General features: G+C 35.2%; 1 protein-coding gene across 49 annotated transcripts in view; it reads right to left on the bottom strand.

Annotated features, from left to right (window-relative positions):
• Positions 1–25,752, bottom strand: part of ADGRL3 (adhesion G protein-coupled receptor L3) — an 808,546-nt gene that overhangs the window by 270,656 nt on the left and 512,138 nt on the right. For 35 of the 49 annotated variants that reach the window (XM_072748900.1, XM_072748914.1, XM_072748893.1 and 32 more), the window contains 2 exons: positions 8,366–8,380; positions 5,413–6,213 (listed from right to left, as the gene is read on the bottom strand). In XM_072748900.1, the coding sequence (XP_072605001.1) occupies positions 5,413–6,213; positions 8,366–8,380 (816 nt within the window). The remainder of the gene's footprint in view (positions 1–5,412; positions 6,214–8,365; positions 8,381–25,752) is intronic. The other 14 variants (XM_072748899.1, XM_072748903.1, XM_072748906.1 and 11 more) reach the window with 1 other exon arrangement.

Consider the following 25,752-nt stretch of genomic DNA (forward strand, 5'->3'; position numbering starts at 1 on the left):
TAGGTGTTAATGTGCTTTGGCACTTCTCCCTAACACCTGCTAAACTTCCTTTAGGTTACCAAAGCTCATTACACTCTGAGTGAAGAAGGGAAGAAGTTGGGTGTAGGTGGTGGGGGTGGGGAATAACTGGGATGCATCTTAAAACTTCTAGATCACAGAAGTGTGAGGCCAACAGTGAAGGTGACTACCTGAGAGGCATACATGTAATCTAAATAAAGCAAATTTGGGGACTGATATTCTTATTCTCATAATATTCTGAATATTAACATATATGGTAATTCATTATTTGATTTCTTAAATCATTCAGCAAATCTTGACAGAGCATCTACTATTTATCAGGCACCTACTATTTATAGGTCCCATAAGAACCTATAAACAGGGACGCCTGGGAGGCTCAGTGGTTGAGCATCTGCCTTCAGCTCAGGTTGTGATCTCAGGGTCCTGGGATTGAGTCCCTCATGTGACTCCCCACAGAGAGCCTGCTTCTCCCTCTGCCTATGTCTCTGCCCCTGTGTGTCTCTCATAAATAAATAAAAACTTTATTTAAAAAAAGGACCTGTAAACAGAAATGACTGAAACAGTATCAACAAGATTATTTCAACGTGAATCAAAAAGTAAAAGCTTTTTATAAATTGGAAATTCTTTGCATTTGTATATTCTTTACCATGTGAGGTAAAGAATATACATTAAAAAGTGCTTCTACAAAATTTGCAAATATAAATTATTGCGTGAATAGCAATATCGCATAAATACAGATTCATTTTCCATTACTTTCATGCTGGAAGACTACAGAAAATACTGGCAAACTTGCACTTAATGTAATGCAAAATATATGATGACAGTTCCAAAAATGTTTTAGACAAAAATGAGAACAAATTTTAAGTTTTTAAAAACTTTGCCCAGAAGAGCAGGCCCATTAAGGCACTTTTCAAGGAGAAACTTCGCTTAAAATTAACAATGAACATTTGGAAAACAAGTTTTAAAAAATCACATTAATATTAATTGATTTATACAGCTATTGTTGAAAACAACCTGTTTCACAGACTGTACCATTCCCAGAATGGCTTCCTTTGCAAAAGAATACAAACCAAAGTCCTGTAGCTGAGCCAACCCAACAAAAGTCAGGACAATTAGCAGTTTGAAAATGGGTGCTGGGAAAAGTAAAAGGATGAAATTAAATGAATTCTGAAACAACTTTCAGGATATTTCTGAGATGCTGTTTCTCTTGTTATTCTTCTTAAAGTTTACCGTTTCAAAATTTAAAATGGATTGTTGTTTAAAAAAATAAAGTACATCTGATTTTATGGTTGTAGAATCTAATCTACAAATTAGATTTGCATCTAGAGAGTGCCTGGCACATGGGGATGCTGAGATCACTTCCATCAAATGGGAATCTAGAGACACAGCTTCCGTAAACACACTTTCCATCATCAGTGCCATAAAAGGGACTGGAGTTGGGTTGCACTTCGATAGCTGTAGGGTTTTTGAGTAATAGGAGCTACCGTGTCTTAGGTTCCTTGCTTAGAAAATGTGGATAAGGGACATCTAGGTAGCTCAGTGGTTGAGCCTCTGCCTCTGGCTCAGGGCATGATCCCATGATCCTGAGACTGAGTCCCACATCGGGCTCCCTGCATGGAGTCTGCTTCTCCCTCTGCCTATGTCTCTGCCTCTCTCTGTCTCTCATGAATAAATAAATTTTAAAAAATCTTAAAAAGAAGAGAATATGGATACAAAGGATTTCTGCTGGGTTGGTGTGTACCTATTTGGCTGTTTGTTATACCTATTACAGATATCATCTTATTAAAGTCTAATGATCATTTTTGGAGATAGAGGTTATTTTCTCCATTTTATAGTTGAGAAAACCAAGACCAAGAGGCTGAGCAATGTGCCCACAGTCAAGCACTGGAGGCAGAATTCAAACCCAAGCTGTTTAGATTCCTAAGCTCATGTTCAGAGCAGCAAGCTCTGTATGTATGCCTTACAAAGGATTTTTAAATGTACAAGAGAAACATATTTTCCCCCTAGCTGCCAACACCCAGATCGTTTAAGGTACAGAAAGGTGATATTCAGTAGAAGTTAACATAGATATCCTTCTGCATAAGAGCTTCAGAAGTGTGAGTTTTCATTGATTAGAAGAACTCAGTTAAAATCAGAGCAAAAATAGCTTGCTTCCAACAGATGGCAACAGCAAATACACTTTAGATCTACAAACTCAGAATTAGTCTTTTTGACCCTAATGTATTTATAGTAAGTTGGTTTCTGTAGATAAATACATGAGAAGATCCATAATAGGAATTCACTAAAGGCAATTTCTTTGAAAAATGTCAACCTAATTTACTAAAAACAAACAAACAAACAAACAAAAAAACCCAGCTGAAACTGTTTGTGAGGAATCAGATGAAGAGCCTCTATTAATGCTAATTGAATTCTCATATCCACACATACAATGCATAAAATTTACTTCTACACTTATTCTTTCCACCTCTAAACTGCAGTAAGTCTATACCAAAATACTAGCTTTTAAATGAGCATTAATGCATGAAAATTGATAATTTTTCTTGCAATTATATTTACAAATTTAATACAGATGGAATCTTACTCTTTGCAAAACAGGCAAGGTTTTCATTGTTGTTTAAAAAGAGGGAAAACTGAATCTCCTGGCAAAAGTTAGGAATTTGTCTCAAAAGCTAAACTTTGTCATTTCTCAGTGTTTGCCACATTAATAGCATCGTCTTAACAAACATGAATGCTAGTACATTTTGGCAAGATGGTTAATATTTTAACTCCCATAAATAAATAAATACATAAAATCAAGTGAGTGGTATACTCTTCCTTATGTCCACAATGATTGATCATATAAAATGTATACACACATAAGTTTGCTTGAAATGTCTGCTGGAAATATCTATGTGTGAAGTCTCTAAATACTTGTGAGTATGGTATCATCTTGCTCTTCCAGGATAATTTAGAAAACTAGGCTAAGAATTTGCTTCAATTCATCAAATCAAAACCTGGAATGCTGATTAAATTTAATCTACCTATTATTAGAGATAAGAATAATACATAATGTTTTCAATAAATAAAACTTGAAATACGTTACTGTCTCTTCTTTACTCATAAACCACAAAAGATGAGTTGTTATCTGGAGGCAATTAGATATTATGTCCTGTTGCAATTGTCTCTGTGAATAAATAAATAAAATCTTAAAAAAAAAAAAGTCAGAAAACGCTAAGAACCACACATAAACAGTTTTCACTAACAAAATGTGAATTTTATTTTATTTTATTTAAATTTTTTTTTATTATTTATTTATGATAGTCATACAGAGAGAGAGAGAGAGAGAGAGGCAGAGACATAGGCAGAGGGAGAAGCAGGCTCCATGCACCGGGAGCCTGACGTGGGATTCGATCCCGGGTCTCCAGGATCGCGCCCTGGGCCAAAGGCAGGCACCAAACCGCTGCGCCACCCAGGGATCCCAAAATGTAAATTTTAACTTAAGAATATCAGAGCTATGAAAAAAATACTCCCCATGGTTGATTCTTGCTTAGGTTTTCAACTGAAGGTTGTATCAAATTGAAAAGGCTTACCTATACAGTGGTGAGCCAGGTACTGTACTTGGATTGGAGACTTTTTTGAGGAATTATTAAGGAGAAGTTGCTTTTGTTACTGTTGCATACTAGGCTTCTCCTCCCATAAGGGACAGTTCAATATAGTATCAGAATTGCTGGCCGTGGAAAGAATTGTTAACATTCTGCCTAAGGCCTCTCCGAGATCAGAGAAAATACCAACTGATTTCTCATTCTCTCAAGGTAAGAAGGGAAAAGCTATTCACTCATTCATTCAACAGAGTTACTGAGCCTGTATTTTATATATGCCATATATTAGTGTCTGATAAGGCAGAAATAATGGCCAGATAAAAACATATACATAAATAAAGGCTGGGTAAGGTCACTGGCCATAAGGAACTTAGAATCTAGCTGTGTAAGAAGGTACATGTGTAACGAACTAAGTTAGGAAGCAAATGGCATGCGAGTAAAAGCAGTGCAGGAAACAAGTTATATTAAGATATAATTACTGAAAGACACAAAACATAATCTTTAAATTGCTATATCACTATCAAAATTCAGACACCTGTTTTTTGCTTTCCATTATACTTTATCATGAAGAACAGCATTATGGCTAGTTGAAATAACTGAACCTCTAAACTTAGAGAGAATTCTATTTAATTGCGTAAATGAAAATTTAAAATAATAAAGCAACTTATGACTATTTCTAACAGCATTAAAAGAAAATGGTATGTCCCAGAGAGGGAAAACGACAATTTGTAAAGAATTGGGGAGGCACCTGGGTGGTTCAGTGGGTTAAACACCTATTGTTGGCTTGGCTCATGATCCCAGCATCCTGGGATGGAGCCCCACGTCAGGCTTCCTGCTCATCGGGGAGTCTGCTTGTCCCTCTCCCTCTGTCCCTCCTCTGATTTGTGCTTCTCTCTCTCTCTCTCTCTCTCTCTCTCTCTCTCTCTCTCGCTCTTTCACAATCACTCTCTTTCTCTTTCTCTCAAATAAATAAAATCTTGAAAAATAATTGTAAAGTGGGATCCCTGGGTGGCACAGCGGTTTGGCGCCTGCCTTTGGCCCAGGGCGCGATCCTGGAGACCCGGGATCGAGTCCCACATCAGGCTCCCGGTGCATGGAGCCTGCTTCTCCCTCTGCCTGTGTCTCTGCCTCTCTCTCTCTCTCTGTGACTATCATAAATAAATAAATAAAAAAATTAAAAAAAAATAATAATTGTAAAGAGTATCTCTGGTTTACTCAAAGCAGTGTTTTGTATTGTTGTTTCTTGTAAAATTTACATCTATTTTTTTCTGCATTTCTCAGTTATAAACATTTTTCTGTACATATCAGTTAGGTATACTCAGACGTGGGCACACTCAAACTGACAATGTTCCCCATAGGGGTGGTCATATATGACACTCTCTGCAAAGTTAATATATTGGCATAGGGCTCCTAAAGCATTGTATCAAGACAGCCCTTAACATTTTTCCTATCGGAGAGCACTTCTGAGGGCATGTCACAATTAATTAAAGAGGAAGGCATTCTATTTTAGTAAAGGTTTTGTGTACTTCCCTACACAATAAACTAACCAGATGATAATAAAAATGCCCTTCAGAGAAGGGCTTAAGATTGGAGACTGCTTGCACAAGAGAGAAAAAAGTTTTTATACTTTTTTTTTTTATAGCCAAATGCGATTAATGGCAACATTTTTTGGATGAAAAGACAGTGAATAGTTTTCAGGTACACAGGCCAGAAGGAAGACAACAAAAGTAATCATACATAAAACAAACTTACCAAAAACAAACTGTAAATATGCCCCCCCAACACTCCCTTGAGTATCATCAAAAGTCAAACTTACCTGATCTGCTATCCAGAGGTCCAAAATCCAAAGAGTATTTCACGACATGATAGTTATTCCATACGTACAGAAGGTTGTCCCTGGGGTTGTAATCCACAGCTGCTATGTATTGGTATGAATTGGGAAAGGGTACATCCACCAAACTATCCTTACTTTGGTCGGTGTTGTAAATGTAGTCAATCTTATTCCCTGTGGCCTCGTTATCATCATCCTCATATACAGACTTGACCACATACAGAATCCCGCAAATCATAAATGCGTTGGAAGCTGATCTTTTATCATATGCAGTATCCCATGTCCCTTCAATCCGTAGGGTATAAGGGTTCAATTGACTAATGACAATTTTACCATTATTTTGTTCTGTTGCATAGATTACCCATAGCCCATTTTCATCCACTGCGAGGTCTATGTCAGACTTGCCTCCCCATCGGTAAGGGGAGGTATCATGGTAATTGGCATTTGCTATGATAGCCTCTCCACTCTTTATCCTAGTCCGCAAATCAAATTTTACTATGTTCCTGGTGCGCTCTTTGTTGAAAAACAAAGCTCCGTCATACACTACAAATCCCGTGCCATCCACCCTGTGAGGGAGCTTGTAGGTTGTAGTTGGCCTTCCAGCGATGAAGTCATCCTTGGATGAGTACTCCGTCAGGGTATCAGTTCTGTAGGGAGTCCAGGGCATATAATAAATCTTGTCAGAGGCCTGTAGAGGGTCTTTGCACCATGCCCCAGATTGGTGGTCAGATTCAAACAAATGTTCACTCTGGTACACTCCTTTTAGTAGTCCAGGACAAAGAAAAACTGTTGGGAGGGAAAGAGTTAAAATAATAAATATATTAATTTTAATATTTTGTCATATATTTTTATTTTTCACCAAATGGAATGTAACTCTAACAAGAGATACCCACCACCACTTAATTATTTTGTTGCATTCTTCTGAGTACGCGAAATGTTTTACACACTACTTTTGACTATTGTTCAAAATCATTTTCATTTTCATTTGCTGAAAAATGTGGCCACTTTCTAAGCAGTTGTGTTTTCTTTTGATTTTTACCTTTGTAAACATGTGATACAATATTTTTGTATATACAGATACAGGTGTGATGTATGTCTATGTATTCTATAGACGTATAATAAATATAAATATTTATAGATAAGATTTCTATGTGTCTTATTTAAACTTAAATATATATATTGTTTTCACTCTGATGACATCTGCCATTCAATAACTTATCATTAAGAAATAAATAGGAATCTAATAGTAATTAAGTATAATAATAAAGGAAAAGAAAAGCCTTGTAATACAGGCCACTGAATCTTCAGGCAATACAAAACAAAACAAAAAACTCTTAAAGCTGCTTTAGCACACACAGAGCATGCAACCCACACAATTAAAAATGAATGATGGATGGAGACTGGGAGGGAAAAGAGAAAGGAAGAAAAAGAAAGGAAAGAAGGAATAAGGAAAGAAGAAAAGGTGAAAGGTTACAGAGAAGAACCCAAGATCTAGATTTTAATCAGTTAAAAATGTCCTGTTAAATACAGTAGTATTGGAACTTAAAAACATGTACCTTTTACTGTTACATGAGAAGAACATTAAAAAAACAAGATTACTTGCTATAATATTTTGCTGCTCACACTTCAGATTGAAAATGGGCAGGAATTATCTCATTCACTTGATTTTTAGTATGATTCAGTAGCAAACTGTGTAAATAGTGGTAAGAAGCCTTGGCTAGCTCATAATGAAAGGGCTATAAAGCAATGTTTCCCAAAGAGTGGTCCTTGAAGCACCTGTTTCATGTGGTATAGCCCGATGTTATACAGAAAGAAAACAGGGATCCTTATCCATATATTTAAGAAATATCATATTAAATAGAATTGTGGCAGAGATTCTAATAGCTTTGGTACATCACTGAATCTCCAAGGCTGAAGTGAGGAAAATGAACAAATTTAACAAACTCATTTGATCACGGAACCCTTTCTACAGAGCCTGTTTCAAATGTAGTGTTCTGTTGAACCTGCTATGGGAAACACTGCTCTAATATTTTTGCAAAGCAAATACACTAAAATAATCATGCAGTCCACTGTTATGTTTGAAATGATTAGAAGGGTACTGGGTGGAGAAATTTAGAAGTCATACGGAATTTGGATGTTGACCCATATTTTAATGATTAAAGTATTATGCTCTTGATATTAGTGATTAGCTCCTTAACAGCAACTATAATGCTAGATCAAATGGAAAATGATCGAAGATAAAACTTGGCTAGGATGTGCAGGTTATTAAAAAGGAAAGTGCATTATTAAAGTGTCCAAAGTTTTACTTTGGTAGAAATGAAAAGTTCAAGGGCAGAGTTGACAATCAAAATCTTCCATAGCAAGGATAGAAGGCCTTCATCAATTTATACTCAATAATAAAATTGATGATTATAAGAATTTCACAGATTCTAATATGATTGCTAAATTATAAAGAGTGGGTAGGCATTGTTGTCAAAGTCACATATAAACTTTAGATTGGTTAATAGTGAGCCCATGATTGCTAAAGTAATTTATTATAAGGTATTTCAGAAAACCAATTCCCCTTTTCCCACAATAGTTAAAAATTAAAGGTATGGGAAACCACACCAGAGCTATGGAAAATTATCTAGTATAGAAATAAAATCAAATCTAAAGCAAACACTGTCCATCACCATCTACTGGATTTCCAACTACTTATTTAAAAATAAAGAGGAAGAAAATGCACGGTTGAAGATTTTACATGAAACTGTTTTAGGATAAAAGGAGCAAACCAGCACTGGTCATCACAACAGATTAAAGTGAAGTTGAGCAGCAGAAGTAGTAAATAAATTTTCATAAAATAGATAAGAATTAATACAAAATTATTTTAACTAAATGTTAAACTGTTAAATAACTTAGCCTATAAATAGTATATAATTTATGAAAGGTATTTAATTACCTTTTTGTTCCACTTCTATTGGAGAGAGAGAAGTACAGAGAGAAAGGAGAAAAGAGAATAGATTAATGGTACGATATTGGCCAAGCACTTTTTATTCACCTCTTCCAAACTGAAAGTAAATAATTTATTTCACTCATACTTGCTTTTTGAACATAGGATTTTTTAAACATTCCCCTAGTAAAATAATTTTTAAGAAAAGCAATCATATAATAAACTTAAGAATACGTACAGGCTTAGAAAACATAAGGCAAAAGTTATTCAAGCTAAGATTGCAAAAAACACACAATTCCAAACTATAGACACATAGGAAATACAATATTCATAATAAGAATACCAATATTCCCCTTTGAAAGTCAGAAAGATAATTATACCCAAAAAGCTTTCAAATAGTTTGACTAGTCTCATTTATAAAATACTATTGTTTATACCACTATTTAACATAATAGTCTTGTTTTTTACCCATCTCAAGGATTGATCTCTTTGGAAGTAACTACTCTGCAACTCATTTCCTAAGGCCTAAGGTTTTCTGTGTTAGTCTTATGGGAAATAAACCTCTTGAGGCTACACATTTACAGGGAATGCTCTCATACTAAATAAATGGATTCAGAATATTTATTGAAGAAACTTCTCTCCCTCCCACTTATCATTATTTGATATTGTGGAAAAATGTCTTTCAGAAAAATCTGTTAGCAGAAGGTTGACATAAATAATGAGCCACCTGTTCTGGAATTTCTGAAATCCTTAACCAAGCCAACATACATTTATAAGCATAAATTGAAATCCTCAGCCATGTTATAGCTGTATTTTTCAAATTAGATTCCATTTTTATTTTTAAGGTACTGATCAATACAAGTCAGGGAAAATTCTGGGAAACTGTAACATATTCATGTAACTCATCAACTGTTAACATATTCATGTAACTCATCAGGTAGTGTCGTGTTTATCTTATAAACATTTGTCTCAACAGAGACAATTTGCCTAAATCGCAAAAAAAGAACAAGGACCAACAAAAAAAACAGGGGGAAGAGTCGGGAAAAGATGAGTTCATAATACAGACTCAAAGATCACAGATTGCAATTGATATAAATCTTTAAAAAATGCAATGAAATGGATGAACTGAAGTATTATTGCACAATAAATAAAACACTAGGGAAGTTTCAAACAAGGGAGAAATATTGTTTTGGGTAGTTACATTTGGGTGAGACTTTTGTGCTTTGAACTAAGCTCCTCTGTCTTCTATTGTCAGAAACATACTCATTTCTGTCCACTGACTTTTTTGAAAGTTCCATGTCACATGTGTTAGAAGACAAAACTAGTGTATGTCAAACTTTATGCTTGGGGCACCTGGGCGGCTCAGTCACTTGAGCCTCTGACTTTTGACTTCAGCTTGGGGATCATGATCTCAGGGTCCTGATATTGAGCCCTTTTGGGCTCCATATTCAGTGGGAATTCTGCTTGAGATTCTCTCCCTCTCCCTCTACCCATTCCTTCACTTGCTCTTGCTCTCTCTCTCTCTAAAACTAATAAATATGGAAAAAAAAAAGGTTATGTTTAAGAAGTTGCAAATGAGTTATTTTGGAAAGATTCCTTATCTCATTAATATACAAATCTTATTTTTATAGTAGTTCTAGGACTCTTTTAACAACTCTATTTATACTGTGTAATTTATCATCGTTCTCAACCTTTATCGAATGACTGCAGTGTTCACTGGACTATATGTCTCATTACAGGTCAATTAAATGCTTTACTTAGGAGATGCTTCATTTTACGACTAGAACCTCCAAATCTGAGTTCAGACTGACAACTAAAAGAAGCATAACAGAGTATCCTAAGAAATTATTTAATCAATAGTCTCAGAAGTCTGGACTCAAGGCACATTACAATGAAAGTGAAAGTTGGGAGTGGGAAGTCATACTAAGTTAACATTTTTCAGTAACCAGACTACAAAAATATAGATAGAACTAATTCTGTTTCTTGAAATACTTCTAGATATATATCCTTTTGAGAACTGTATACAGAGTATATAGTATATTCTGAAACATAAAATGTATACATACACAACTTTACTTTTATTTCATATAAAGCTCTGTCTTATTCTAAAGCACAGTTATCCTAACTTCTTGGTGACTAATATTTCTCTCTTCAACAAATACTTAATGAGGAAGGTGGGATATGTGATAAAAAGTAGTGATTAAGGTATTATTTTTCTGTAAACAATATCTTACAGTTTAATGGATATTATTATTTTTCAAAGAACTTTTATTTCTATTTCCTCAATTGTCATTAGGTAAAATTTTACTTTTAATTCTCTGGTCTTGGTCTAATTTGAGATAAACTGGCCTAAGCTGTAGCATAAGTAAAGCTTGCTTCTGTTACTTGCTGGTTATTCAAAATTAAGATTTATTAGGCAGTTTCACTTTGGTGAAAATTATTATGTTCTTGCCTATGTCATAACTGGCTGTAGCTCATTTATCATTTATTTGCTATTTTCAAGTCTCAAGTAAAACAGTCCTATAATTTAAGTTGAAACAGGCATACACAAATCATATTCCCATAACAAAAACTGGCAAAGCAAACATAATTTCTCATTGAAAAGCTTAGTAACACTGAGGATTAGCCAGGCAGTGTCATCATCTAATTCTGATTCTAGAGGCTTCTTTCCCCTGGAAAAACAAAAATAAAAACAAAACAAGCACTCATACAAACATATTGTATAGACACAGGTTAACACCCTTGCCACTATATCCTTCATAATCCCACAGTGCTTGGAACATAATAAGCACTCAGTGAACAGCTACTGAATTAATACATAATCCAAATCCAAATAATTTTGCTTCTTAATATTTTAAGCAGGTAGTAAAATGAGAAATGGTAAAGAGAATCTGAATTTGCTATATACAATCGTACATGCAATGTATTATCTGTCTAATGTCTTTTTATATATTAAAGGAAGTGGAGGAAAGTACAATTTATGAGCAATATGTACCTCCAGCTCATTAAATGTAAAACGAGAGGGGAAAAAAAGGAAAATAAGAAAAACTATATGGATAGTCTTAGGATTATATTGGCAAGAAAAAAGTGTTGCTATAAAACAGCCTGCAATGATCTAAAAACATAGACTGAAAATATTCCCTTCCCTCCTCTCCATAATGAGATCATAAATAAATGAATTGTATGATGACATCTGTGCTCAGCCTCCTTCAGTACCTCCTGTCTTTTGGTCTGGTCCAATATCCTGAATTCTGGCATTATAGCTGTCACTGCTCATTTCCAATCCTCTTTGGAACTAGTTACACTCTTTTTCTCTCTTCACTTTTAATCCCCAAACTATTTTTATTGTCCATTCAGCCTCTGCAAATATGTTTATATGTTTCCTTAAAGTGATTTCATTGTTGTCCTTTGTCAAACTTAATGTCATAAGCTATATCCCGTGGTTAGAGTAAATGACAAATTCAAAGTAAGAGTAATTTTATTCTGTATAAAAGGCAGAAACGGAAGAAAAAAAAGACCAGTAAATTTTCCCTTCATTTCCCAGTTCATAAAAGAGATATAATATATAGCCAATAGCTATGTTATTGTTTAGAAAAATAAGACCTTATTAGTCCTACCCGTATCTGTACCATATGCAGTACTTTTGAATTGCATTTTTAATTAGAAAAGGTATGGATGAGAGAGCATATGCATGCATTGCCAGGCTTTTTCAAATTGCATTGCAAATTACAGAGAAATAAAATTGTGGTGTGCTAAAAGTTGTTAGAACTAAATTGTCATAACTAAGAACTATGAAATTGTGTCTAATTCTAATGTAGCTTAAATTTTCTTTTCTTTTAAACTGTAACTCATACCACACATTTTTCTATCTATGTTATATAATCCAGTGATGCCTCTATATTACCATTAATATATAAATAAAAAAATGATGGGGAACATAAGATAGTTATAAAACATTAAATAATGTATAAGTGCCTATTTTTATCATTGATATTTGGTAGTATTTTAAACAGTATGATTTTCTTGGCTACATTTGGCTTGGACTATTTAAGTACCTTTGGGAACCATTATCACTGGCCAGCTGGGCAGAGAAGAAGACAGTAATATGGCAAACTAAGTGAGTAATAAAAAAAAAAATTCAGTCCTGGATGAAAATTTGCTGGTATATCATCCATAAATGAAGCGATCTATAAAGTGGATGATCAAAAGTTTACAATGATACTTTTACTTGGATGGCACTTTATAACTTAAGGAAAAGTTTTCATACAAATCACTTGATTTAATTCTTCCAACAAAATGGTTGATGGGGTATTTCTTATTCCCATGTCAGAGATGCATCAACCAAAACTCAAAAGGCTCAAAGATTTGAGCAAGAACAAGACTGGTAGATGGCACAGTCTGTCATTTATCTAACATACACTAGCTCTTACCACATGCGAACATAGTGAAACTGACATTCTTGCTCTCCATTTCCATTCTGTCGACAAATCCACATAAGAGTGCACTTTAGAGGGATAAAGGACACAAATGGAATCTTCCAGAGGGTAGGCAGTCTAACATTCACTCAGCATGTACTGTGTGCCACACACTGCACTGAAGTTCTGCACACAATACTAATAATCATCTCACAGCAACCTTATGAACTAGATATTCTCCTTATCAGAACTTTCCAAATGAGTAAACACGTACAAAAAGGCATTGTTCTTTGGGTAGTGGGTGGTAGAGCTGGAATTCAAATACAAGTTTCATGACTGCATCTCCAGTTCTCAGCACATAGAAAAATCTCAATTAATATTTCTTATGCCTCCATGCAATGATGAATTGCACTATAGTATTTTCAGAGAAAGAGACTGGGTGCCGTGTTCTTCAGTGCTAGTGATGTAAAGCATCTCGCCAGAGAAGATAAAATAATAATAATAATAATAATAATAATAATAATAATAATAATAAAATAGCTCCTCATTTCTTGGCCAACGAAACAAGATATTTCTTATCACCAGAAACAAACCTGTACTGCATACCTCATGTCCTGTTAATTCTCATTATTCTGAAACAGAAAATTCTTTTCCCATTTCACATACACCAAGAAAATACAGAAGCACTTCAGTAAATAGAAATAAAAAGATCTGTGAAGTTCATTAATTTTTTGGTATACTGCATATCAAAAATTCTGACAGGTATCTGTCTCTTTCAGTAAATAAGGTGCTAATCCTTTATTTAATGAAAGACAGGGGTAATCTCTGCAGCTCAGCTTCGAAATTATGTTTTTCAAATAATACCTGTGCATCAGTGAATAAAAGTGCTGCTCAAGCACCTTGTATTACAATGGCTTAATATAATGTGTTTCCAAAATTATTGCCTTCTAATGAATTTCATCCTGGAGTATAGATTGAAAATGTCAATAATTCATAAGATGCTTTCACTAGCCACATTGTGATTTAAAGACTTAAATACAATATCTATAAATGATGCAGAAATGAGACTACCTTTTATTTTGTAGTAACTTTCCATCTTTTTGATGGATCTGTAAAATCTTTCTGCTAATTTAACCTTTTAAAAGAAAATGGTGCTATTAGTCGACTCTTTGGGGAATATATCAGTAATAACTTTTAGAAAAATAACAATTTTTCGAAGGTATTATTGGTAGCAAAGTCAATCTTACATTTGGTTCATCAACAATATACCCTTGTCATAATGATTTGTCACTACTACAACCACAAGGCACTTAAAGCTTCTGATGAAACACAAAGGCAGAGTCCTTTCAGAGTGACAAGACTATACTATATATATAAAAATGCGTGTATATTTATATTAGGCCCACTGAATGCATTTGTTATTTGCAAGGCTCTAACGGCTGTGAATACAGACACAAGTAATAATCATAATGCCTAACAATTCCTGATCATGTACTATGAGAATAGTTATGTGGATAATTTCATTTCACCCTCAAAGAAACTCTATGACTTCGGTGGTACTATCATGAACATGATACAGAGCAGGAACTAATCTCTCTGCCTTAAGGAAACCTAAAGTCTAATAATTGGTGATTTTTCAGTGTCTTTATTACCAACAATAAGCTATTTTTAAATGCTTTCAGAGGAACTTGTGTAGAGATTAAAAATAGGCAATAATAGAAGTGAATAGCAGAGGGAGAGAATCACTAAAAGCCAAAATTTAAAACAAGAGGCACAGTAATTTGACTACAATCAAAGTTCTTATGGAATATGTCACCTATTTGTTCCTGAGAAATTAATTTTTGAATGATTCCTATTAGTAGGTTCTATACACCCACTGCTGGATATGTAATAAAGAAGATATTCAAAATCAATCTAATCTAATCCTAGATTTAGTAAATACATTAAAATTACTGTGGTTTGGGGGCTAAATTTTTTCAGATGTCATATAGTCTCAGCCAATAGTTTACAAATAAAAAAATGAAGCCAGAGAATTAGATATTAGCTCCAAATCATTATTTCATTTTTAACTCTTAATAGTACTAAAGACAAATGATTAAATGATATAATTTTTTTAAGATTTTATTTATTTATTTATGAGAGACACAAAGAGAAGAGAGAGAGAGAGAAGCAGAGACACAGGCAGAGGGAGAAGCAGGCTCCATGCAGGGAGCCCGATGGGGGACTTGATCCCGGACTCCAGGATTACGCCCTGGGCTGAAGGCAGGCACCAAACCGCTGAGCCACCCAGGGATCCTGTAAAAATTTTTTGATGTAATATTTTTTTATTCATTTAACAATTTTGTGTATTGTGAGGGCAGGAATGACTGTTCTAATTTTCTGATGAGAAAAAAATCAGAAGCTCAAAGAAATCAAGTTACTTTGCTTCATTGTTCCTTCAGTCTTACAAGGGCTCTTACAATCTTGCGAATTAATCATTGAATAGAATTTTTTATCATCATCTGGTGCCAGAGAATGAGACAACAAAACCCACAGAGTCATTCAGTAAAGGAAAAAAAAATACACACACAAAAAAACATTCTGAGGACTAATTTAGGAATCTGAGGAGCTACTACATACTTTGGTACTTTGTAGAAGTATTCCAAATACCCTAACCAATTTGGGGCTGGATTCACTAGCCAAAAAGCAGGAGATATTTTGTATTATATAATATTATGGTTAATAGACACAAGAGAAATAATTCAGGTAAGATTCCTAGAACTGTAAACAAAAACCAAAAAGAAATTAATCTCAGAATTCATTACCAAAAACATATACACCGCATATATCCTATACATGTTAACTGAATCTCTTATAAAGTAGATTTAAGATTCTTAGTCATTTGGGGTTTTTTTTTTGGTGTTTCATAAAATTGAGATGCTATTATCAATTCATCTGAATAAACTCTAAGTCTTCAGATTCATTACTATAAATGTCCCAAAGTGTGTTTCTTAAAATATTATTCCAATTTTATGTCTTATTAATCCTATAGGATAATCATAATAGTTCACAATGGTTTATTTATTTTACTTCATATACTCTACACTTATACTTTATATACTCTACACTTATATTTTTCAACTTTTCACACTCTGTTGCCCCTGTTAAGAATGCCTCATATCTCCTATTTCTAGTTAAGCCAAACTCTATCTCTAGGTTCTAAGTTCTTTCTTCATAAATACTGCTTTATCTACCAGGCCCATGTTGAATAAGCGTATAATTTCAACTTAGTTTGTGGGGGAGGGAGGTTTTCAATAATGCTGTAGTCTAGGGATTGGCAAACCTTTTCTACAAAGAGCCAGACAGTAAGTTAAGTTTTGGGAGCTACATACAGGCTGCATTGCACAGCTATTTTCATCACTGTCTTCTTCTTTTTTTATTTTTTAACATCTCTTAAAAAATGTAAAAGATATCCTTAGCTCACGGGCTAGTAGCAAAACAACCCGCGGTATGTTTATCCCATGGTCATTGTTTCCAATTATCTATTCTAGTTCATTTCACTTATACTGTCTCTCTTACTATTTTCTTTGGCACTTGATATTTTTACTTTCTATCTTTCTTCAGGAATTACATGGAGGTTCTTGAAGGCAGGGAACCCTATATCCTTCACCCAGGCATTATTGGGTTCTATTTCATTGTCTTGTTATAACTTCTGCTCAATAAATGTTGGCACTGACAAGCTTTTAAAATCACAGGCAAATGGCTCCAAGCATAAACTTGGTATGGTTCAATGAAATGAACAAAGAAGGCAAATCTTATAGACGGCAAAGCATGCCTTTTATTTCTGCTAAGCAGACACATAGAATCGTCCTTAGGTAGTACATCTTATCTCTCTTTGGTGGAGTCCATTATCTTTCTTACTATCTACATAGAACTGCTCACTGCAAAATATTTATTCTCTAATCAATTGCTAACAGAGAGTTTGTAATCTCTGTGAAATTTCTCCTTAACAACATTCAAACAGCCTACTTTCAGTGCAGTTTACTTAGCATGTATACCATTGCAGTCTATTTGCCAAACACTTAATCTATTTCATCTTATTCAATCCTCACAACAACCCTGTTGAGATTATTGTCACCATCAAACAGATGAGCAAACTGAGTATTGAGGTCATTAGCGATTAGTAGTGCCAGTATTTGAACTTCTGAGCTACAGTCCTAGCCTCTATGCTTTGCTCTCTGGCAAACAAGAAAAGTGATGGTGACAAAACTAATGAAGATGACTAATATTAACTGAGTCTTTACTATTTACCAATTTACGGTTTTAAATAACTTACATTATCACCCAATTAACAATTATATTACCACTATACATAGATAGCATTATTATTTTAATATTGGAAAGAAAGAAACTGTGATATAGATAAGTTAAATAAATAGTAAGTGACAGTCCAGGATCCAATGTCAAGCCTCTGACATCACAACCCAGGTGCTAAACCACTATCCTTCACGTGCAAGCTACTTGCACTATTTATTATCGCTGGATACTTCCTCTGACTGAAGGAGGGGATAGAGTTCTCAGCCACCTTTATTACTTTCTAAATGCCAGTCTTGCTTTACCCACTGAATTACATTTAACAGATATAGAAAATGATTTGATTGTCTGATGTCAGCGACAACATCTGATTGTAATTTCAACAGAGACAAAAACTTTCTTAAAGTTAGCATTAATAACTTATATTTAAAGAACCTTTTTAAAAAATTTAGAAAACAACTTATTAGCTGATTTTAGGCTAAAGAACCTTTGCTCAGACCCATCTCTTTAAGATCAATTTTCAGACCAGAGGCTTTCTTGGGCCATCTTTCAAGGGAGCATCAGATTCCAGACTCACCAGGCACATGTTGGTCACCTGTAAAGCGAGGAACCAGTACTTGACTTAAATCAATCATGTTCACAGAGGTGAAAGAAATGCAGGGGTAGAAGGAATCAATAAGCCAAAAAAAAAAAAAAAAAGAACATAGCATAAACTATTTGCTACTTTTTTTTTCCTAATTGAAGAAAGATAACTTGTTTTATGAATAATGAAGCTTAGAGCGAACTGCAGAAATAGCAGTTTTCTCTTTGGAATTTCCTGTTTCTTCTTTCATTCTTTAGGGTCGCTCACAGTGCATCTGTGAGAATTAGGTATCAAGATTCCCCGGACATAGCCAAACACAGTTAATCGGATAGTGAACAGTTTCTTATTTCCCACTTGCAGCTGAAGGCATTCAAAATAGGGCCCAGGTTTGAAATGTTATAATATTTGACACAAGAAATGCATGCCTCTAAGAAAGGGAGGCATGCTTCATTATCTGTTTTCCTGATGGATTTATGTTCTTCCTTGAAGTAACAGTGACAGAAAGAATACATATTCCTTAAGTGATAGTTGTGCATTAGCTAGGTCAAAGTTGTGAAAAGAAATGAGCAGAAAGACCTTCAAATGTATGTAAATGTGGTACAACATCCCAAGCTGAGACATTAAACCTAAAATTAAATAAAAACAAACAACAAAGTATGCTATCCCTCCAATTCTTTATAACACTCAACCAACATCTGCTCAGTAATTCACTGAACGCACTTTTTTGTTTATTTTAGTAAAATGTGTCAAAATAGAAGAAAAGCAAGTTTTAGAGAATGAAACAAGTGATCACATTATTCTTTTCTCGATTGGACTAGTGGCAACATACTTTACTGTCTATTTAATCTAAGTAACCCCCAACTGTTTTCCCTTGAAAGCTATCTGTAGAAGGATCATAAAAATGAATTTGTTGGTTGGAGCACTGAGGAAGGAATTATCAATGGTATAGTATTACTAGGTGTATTTTTCTTTTTTTACTTTACAATGAAATAAACTTCTGTGTAGGCAAAAAAATAAAATAAAATAAAGATGATATTTACCAAAATATAGTTGGTATTTATTGCACTTTTTGTTATTTATGACACTAAGTTTTATATGTTATTATTATTGTTACATCTACCACATTAGGTGGCTATTTTTAAAAATTAAACAACAGGGATCCCTGGGTGGCGCAGCGGTTTAGCGCCTGCCTTTGGCCCAGGGTGTGATCCTGGAGACTCGGGATAGAATCCCACATCGGGCTCCTGGTGCATGGAGCCTGCTTCTCCCTCTGCCTGTGTCTCTGCCTCTCTCTCTCTCTCTGTGTGACTATCATAAATAAATAAAAATTAGAAAAAAAATTAAACAACATTAAACACCAGGGATGCCTGGGTGGTTCAGTGGTTGAGCATCTTGCCTTTGGCTCAGGTTGCGATCCTGGGGTCCTGGGATCAAGCACTTCATCAGGCTCCTCTCAGGGAGTCTGCTTCTCCTTCTGCCTACATCTCTCATGAATAAATAAATAAAATCTCAAAAACAAAAACAAAACACAAATTTCAAATAGAAACTACATCTCCTCAGGAACCCTCACACTGTGACACACTCTGTTAATCTATTAGAAAGTTAGTCATATATATTCAAAGACTCCCCAATTTATTCATTGGTGTGTCCCACCATCTAAGAATAGTACCTGGACTATAGAAGCTACTCAATAAATAGTTTAAGTTTATTAAATCACTACTGATTTAATAAAATTGTAAGGTGCCTCTTACCGTTGATGCTCTTGAATAACAACTATAACTTTACTCATATTACCAAAGGCAAAATAAAAGGAAACACAATTAAAAATAAAAAGTGGATATGGATGGCATAATTGCTATGCGGGAGTAAATATTTTCTAATTATGAGGTTTAATTAATAAATCCATTTGAGTTTTAGCTTAATATCTAATTACTAAAACAAAACAGAACTACTATACTCTGTTCCACTACACTACATTTTACAATAATGAACACTGAAAACAAAATAAGTGTATAGTTTTGAGCCTTTTCAAATATAACTCAATAAATGCATCATTTCAAACATTTATCACAACAATAGCCAATAGTTGTTGACTGTTCACTGTGTGGAAACACTATTAACTTATTTAATTATCAAAACAGCTCTTTAAGGTAAGTATTTTATCACATTTTATAGATGAAGAAAGTTTGGAGCAGAAAAATTAGGTTCACACATCTTAAGGTCACAAATACAGTAAGGAACAGAATGAGGATTCGAAAAAAAGACAATCTGGCTGTAAGTTTATGCTCAATGGATGGTTTGCATAGTCTCCCAAGATTACTGGTAATTTTTCTCATCGAGAAAAATGAAGTAACACAACAGTTGGATGCACTATTTCAAATGCCAATAAAGTTTCAAAGACACATTCAATGTATAGTCACTTACCTAAAAACTATGTGACCTCAGAAGCTGGTATCTACTTTTAAATAAATTACATATGCATTTGGGAATAGACTGTAGAGGTAAGTCTTACATTTCTTAGATTTCTCAGATTGATATTTTCTAATCACAAACAATGGCATTTTAACTGACAAGTCTTCTCTGAACATCTGTTTACTCATTACATGTGTAACATGGATTCATCAGATCATGGTAAGGTTCTATGCTCTACTATGTCTATGTTTACCAGCTTTTTTTTTTTAATAAAGATTTTATTTATTTATTCATGAGAGACTCAGAAAGAGAGAGAGATGAAGAGACACAGGCAGAGGGAGAAGCATGCTCCATGCAGGGAGCCCGATGTGGGACTCCATCCCAGGTCTCCAGGATCAGGCCCCAGGCTGAAGGGGGCACTAAACCACTGAGCCACCAGGGCTGCCCATCTACCAGCTTTAAAGAGGAAAGATTTGTGATGGAAATTTATAAATCCTTCACAACAAAAGTAAGAATAAAATGCTTATACTACCAAAGGATGAACACAATACAAAATCCTGGTGTGCAGCATCCTATGAGAATGGGTTTTCCTTCTTTTTGAAATCCAAAGTAGGGTCTTTTGTTTGTTTGTTTTTAAGATTTCATCTATTTATTCATGAAACACACACACACAGAGAGATAGAGAGAGAAAGAGAAAGAGAGAGAGGCAGAGATAGATACAGGCAGAGGGAGAAGCAGGCTCCATGCAGGGAGCCCAATGCCGGACTCGATCCCAGGACTCCAGGATCACGCCTTGGGCTGAAGGCAGATGCCCAAACACCGAGCCACCCCGGGATCCTAAATGTAGTTTCTTCCCACCACTGAAGAACTGATGTCTTCATATCACGACTAAGTTAAATTTATGCATTTAAAGAAGTCAGCAATCTAATGAATCTTCTCCCTCAGCTTAGTAAACTATGTGTTGTCCACTTGGATTCACAGCCATTAAGTTCTTGCAAAGTATTTATTACACTATACATATTATTGGTCCTGTCACTGAACAGTGCCCTCTTTCTGTTTTATAGCTAATGTAGCATTTCTCCATGGCATCAATAGATTAAAACATTTACTACCAGAAAAAGTATGTGAAAATGGAGCAAGCTCATTTTGCTACAAGCGAACTCAATAAATCTGTCTAGTTTACTGACGTTCACTTTCATTTAAAATTGGTACATATTTATCTTGCAAACTTCAAGAAGGCAGAGAGATAAACTGTTTTTCTGTTTTCCCTCCTGGCAGCAATGCTACTTTGTTAATGGTAATAAATGGCAGTTTAATAAGATCAGATCTATATTTCTGATATGTATTTGGGAATATTTAGAAAAGGGCCAATGAAGGCTACATTAAGACATTAAAAGATTTTATCTATCGTTTCTACAGCGATATGACTATGACTCCTTCACTACAGAAAGCAAGACAGCTTAATTGGTTTGATTTCACGACATTAGTTTGATGCCTTTCTTAAAGTTACCACCGAAAAATAGGTCATTAACAAACTTCATTTCTTTGCATTTGGACAAATAAAAATGAAAGGAAATTTAGTTCATATTCTTAAACTGATAATGAAGGAATAAACAAAATACTGCGAAAAGTCAGTACTTCTCTTGACAGTATTGCAGAGGAATTTTTTTTTTTTAACTTTGAGGATAAACTCTTGGTTTTTCCAGGCCCTTACCTCCCACAGAAGATGTTTACGTGTATGATTTCTGTAACTGATCCTCTCACCCCTTCTGACCAATCAGTCAAGCATGTAACAGAATGATACATGGGATAATACAACCTGTTCTCTCCCAGTTCTTTGTAATAACCTCTTTTATCCTAGGTTATGACAATACAATGGGAGGGAAATATTTATATTTAGTAAGCCAGATCATGTACACAAATGTAAAATAGCTATATTATAGGTTTTACACACCTACCACAAGTCCAAAATATCTCAGTAAATAGATGCCAGAATTTTTATTTGACACATTTTATTTTACCTCTGAAAAGCTGTGTGTGAATGAATACCTTGCTTTCATTTTTATGTACTTTTTTTTTTTTTTTGCACAGAAACTTTCATTATTACACAAGAATAAGCAAGGTGGTTATAGGACCACCCTCTCCTTAAGCAACACCTTTGGATGAAATATAATGATTCTCCTCTGTCCGGGCCCCTGCACATACCACTAATGTAATGCTGACTTCCACAGGGCGACTGGGTGGCTCAGTCAGTTAAACATCTGACTTTGGCTCAAGTCATGATCCCGGGGTCCTGGGATTGAGCTCTGCGTGGAGCTTCCCACTCAGTGGAGAGCCTGATTCTCCCTCTTCCTCTGTTCCTCTCTGCCCTGCTTGTGTTCTCTCTCAAATATATATATAAATCTTTTAAAAGTACCGACTTTCACAGTCTCCAATACATTCATCTAAAATTGAGTAAACTCCCTTTTCTTATATAAAATTTTTTACAGGGATCCCTGGGTGGCGCAGCGGTTTGGCGCCTGCCTTTGGCCCAGGGCGCAATCCTGGAGACCCGGGATCGAATCCCACGTCGGGCTTCCGGTGCATGGAGCCTGCTTCTCCCTCTGCCTGTGTCTCTGCCTCTCTCTCAATCTCTCTGTGACTATCATAAATAAATAAAAATTAAAAAAAATAAAATAAAATAAAATTTTTTACAACTTCCTACGTGAACCACAGCTTTCAGGAAAGCCTGCTTTCGAAAGATAAGCTTTGCAAAGAAAGTTTTGCTGAAATTGATCACCTTGAGAAATCTGGAGTAAGACATCACTCTAATTAGCATGCCAACAAGAAATTCAGTAATCAGTAAAATGCCAAAAAGGAGCAGATTCTCATGATATTGGCCACCTGCTTCAAACATGTAAATGTTACTTCACCAATACCAACATGATAGTTGCTTTCCAAGAAGGTAGATATGTTAAATGTTAAAAGAGTTGGTAAGATGATTAACATTTTGTCAAATCAGATTTATGAAAGGCTGTGTGATATTTTCATAATAACAGTAAATAAATGGTTGGTAAATATTTATGGACTATGGCTACAAATGTTTCAAGTTAATCAAACATAGCAAAATCAAATGTTCCTCTCTGGTATAGCCTTTTAATCTGGGATCCCCAGAAAGTAAAGGCTAAGATAAGGACATTGAAGCAGGTAGTTTATGTGGGAGATGATCTCAGGAAACAAGTGTTAAGGAACAGGGGACGGGTATGGAAAAGGAAGAAAAGTTACAACGCGTGTTATTATTCAAGTTGTCACTGTTGGCAAGAAGGACCAAATCCTGCTAAGATCTCCGGGAAATATAAAGCTGGGATAGTGATGCACAGGCCCTTCTTCCCCAGTTAAGACTGTTAAAAACAATTTTCATGGACATGAACCCCCTGTATATAAGCAGATGGCTGGTTGCTAACCGAGCTGACGACTAGGCTTGGGGGAGTCTTTCTTTCTTTTTTTTTTTTAAATTGGAGTTCAATTTGCCAACATATAGCATAACACCCAGTGCTCATCCCGTCAAGTGCCCCCCTCAGTGCCCGTCACCCAGTCACCCCAACCCCCCGCCCACCTCCCCTTCCACTATCACTTGTTCGTTTCCCAGCGTTAGGAGTCTCTCATGTTTTGTCACCCTCACTAATATTTTCACTCACTTTCTCTCCTTTCCCTTTATTCCCTTTCACTAATTTTTATATTCTATTGGGGAAGTCTTATGGTAGAATGCTAAGAGACAAACAGGAGGCATTTTAGTTGAGAATTAGGCAGCGGAGGTAGGCCCGAGTCCCAACAAAATAGTTTACTTTGGGTCTGGGTGGAATCAGACTTGAGCCAAGGGTACACTATGTATGCCAGAGGCATCTGCTAATAGTGTGCGTGAGTATGAGTGTGTGTGTGTGTGTGTGTGTGTGTGTGTGTGTCTGGACTTGCATACCTTAATCTTGAACTTCTATTTTGAACCTGCCTTAATCTTCAACTTCTATTTTGTCATAATGCCCAGTTTTATATTTATACAGCAACACTTTGATTTGGGATACCACAAAAATATTATTAATTTCATTTTTAAAAAGATTTTTATTTATTTTACAGAGAATGAGAGAGAGAGAGAGAGAGAGAGAGAGAGAGAGAGAGAGAAGGCAAGCAGGAGGAGAAGCAGGCTCCCCACCAAGCAAGAAGCCTGATGCAAGGCTTGATCCTAGGACTCTGGGATCATGACCTGAGCCAAAGGCAGATGCTTAACTGACTGAGCCACCCAGGCGACCCTCACCTCATTTTTTAACATAGCAGTTTTTCTTTACTTATTCTCCAATAAAAAAAAAAAATACTACTTAATATTACTTGCTTCTTTTCTTTTTCTTTTTCTTTTATTCTTTTTTTTGTAACATCCTTTCTAGTTCTCTGCTGTTGAAAGCATAAAGTTCAGAAAAGGATTGTAGTGGAAGGTCTAAAATGCACACATTCCACAGAACTACTGCTGTTGGCATAGAAAGAGGATAAATAGAACTTGTTGTGTCTCATTCTGTCTATTCTTATGTCAATCTTAGGAATGGAGAGAGAGGAAGAAAAATTACTTAGACTGCAAGTTTTGAGTTCACAAGAAGCTAAGGTTCCACTGACAAGTAGGGCCTCGCCTCAGCAGAAGTAATTCTTTTCTACTAATTTATGCAATGATAGCATTCAGTTAAATTTAGCCCAAGGATAGCCCTTCCTATTTTGATAAGAGAAAATGTGTTTAGATAGACTTCCATCAGCAGACATTATTAAAATACTTCCTACATAAAAACCATTGCTCTTTTTCTAGGGTCTTCTTTCTTGGCCTTTAAAAATACAGCAGAGACCAGTTAGTTAACATACCGTGCAAGGCTAGCAGAATTCTTGAATAAAGAGTATGAAAGAGATATGAATGCTTGCAATTGTAACTCATAGTTTTTCATTTACTCATTTCTGCATGGAAACTGAGCCCTTGTAACTTTTAAGATTCCAAAAGAACATAATGTAAACCTAGAAGTAGACCAAGGTCAATTAATCTACACAGTAAATTAGCAAGCAATCTGAAATATTTATAAGTAATTTAAAGGCAAGAGAATGCGTGCTTTGGTGAACATTTGGTACACAATAAATACTTGATGATTTATTGACATAATGAACATAATGATGAGTTAATAGAAACTAATCTTTAGATGGGAGGAAGAACATTCCAAAAAAAAAAAAAATTGAGTACACTCAGTCCTCATCCTAGAACCATAATTGCCTCTGAAGTATTTCCTCAGGGCGCTTGAGGATGGCTTAGTAGGTTAGGTATTTCCCTTCAGCTCAGATCATGACCTGGGGGGTCCTGGGATTGAGACCCACTTGGGGCTCTGTGCTCAGCAGGGAGTCTGCCCCTCTTCCTCAGTGATCTCTCTGGCTATGTCTCTCAAATAAATAAATAGTATCTTAAGAAAAAAAAAAAAGAAAGAAACTCTACAGTCTTGTTTACAGTGAAAAAACAAAACAATAAAGTGTTTCATCACTGGAGGGAATAACCAAAAATAACTATTAACTACTGACTTAATTAATATAAAATGACATGAGGTACATGAATGCAAAGGCAGGCTCCAGAATCAAGTTAGTTAAATGATAATATGTATTCATATTTCCATACTCCAATAACAATAAAGTGTTATGCACGT

Source organism: Vulpes vulpes, chromosome 2, assembly GCF_048418805.1.
Source record: "Vulpes vulpes isolate BD-2025 chromosome 2, VulVul3, whole genome shotgun sequence".
Lineage (NCBI taxonomy): Eukaryota > Metazoa > Chordata > Mammalia > Carnivora > Canidae > Vulpes > Vulpes vulpes.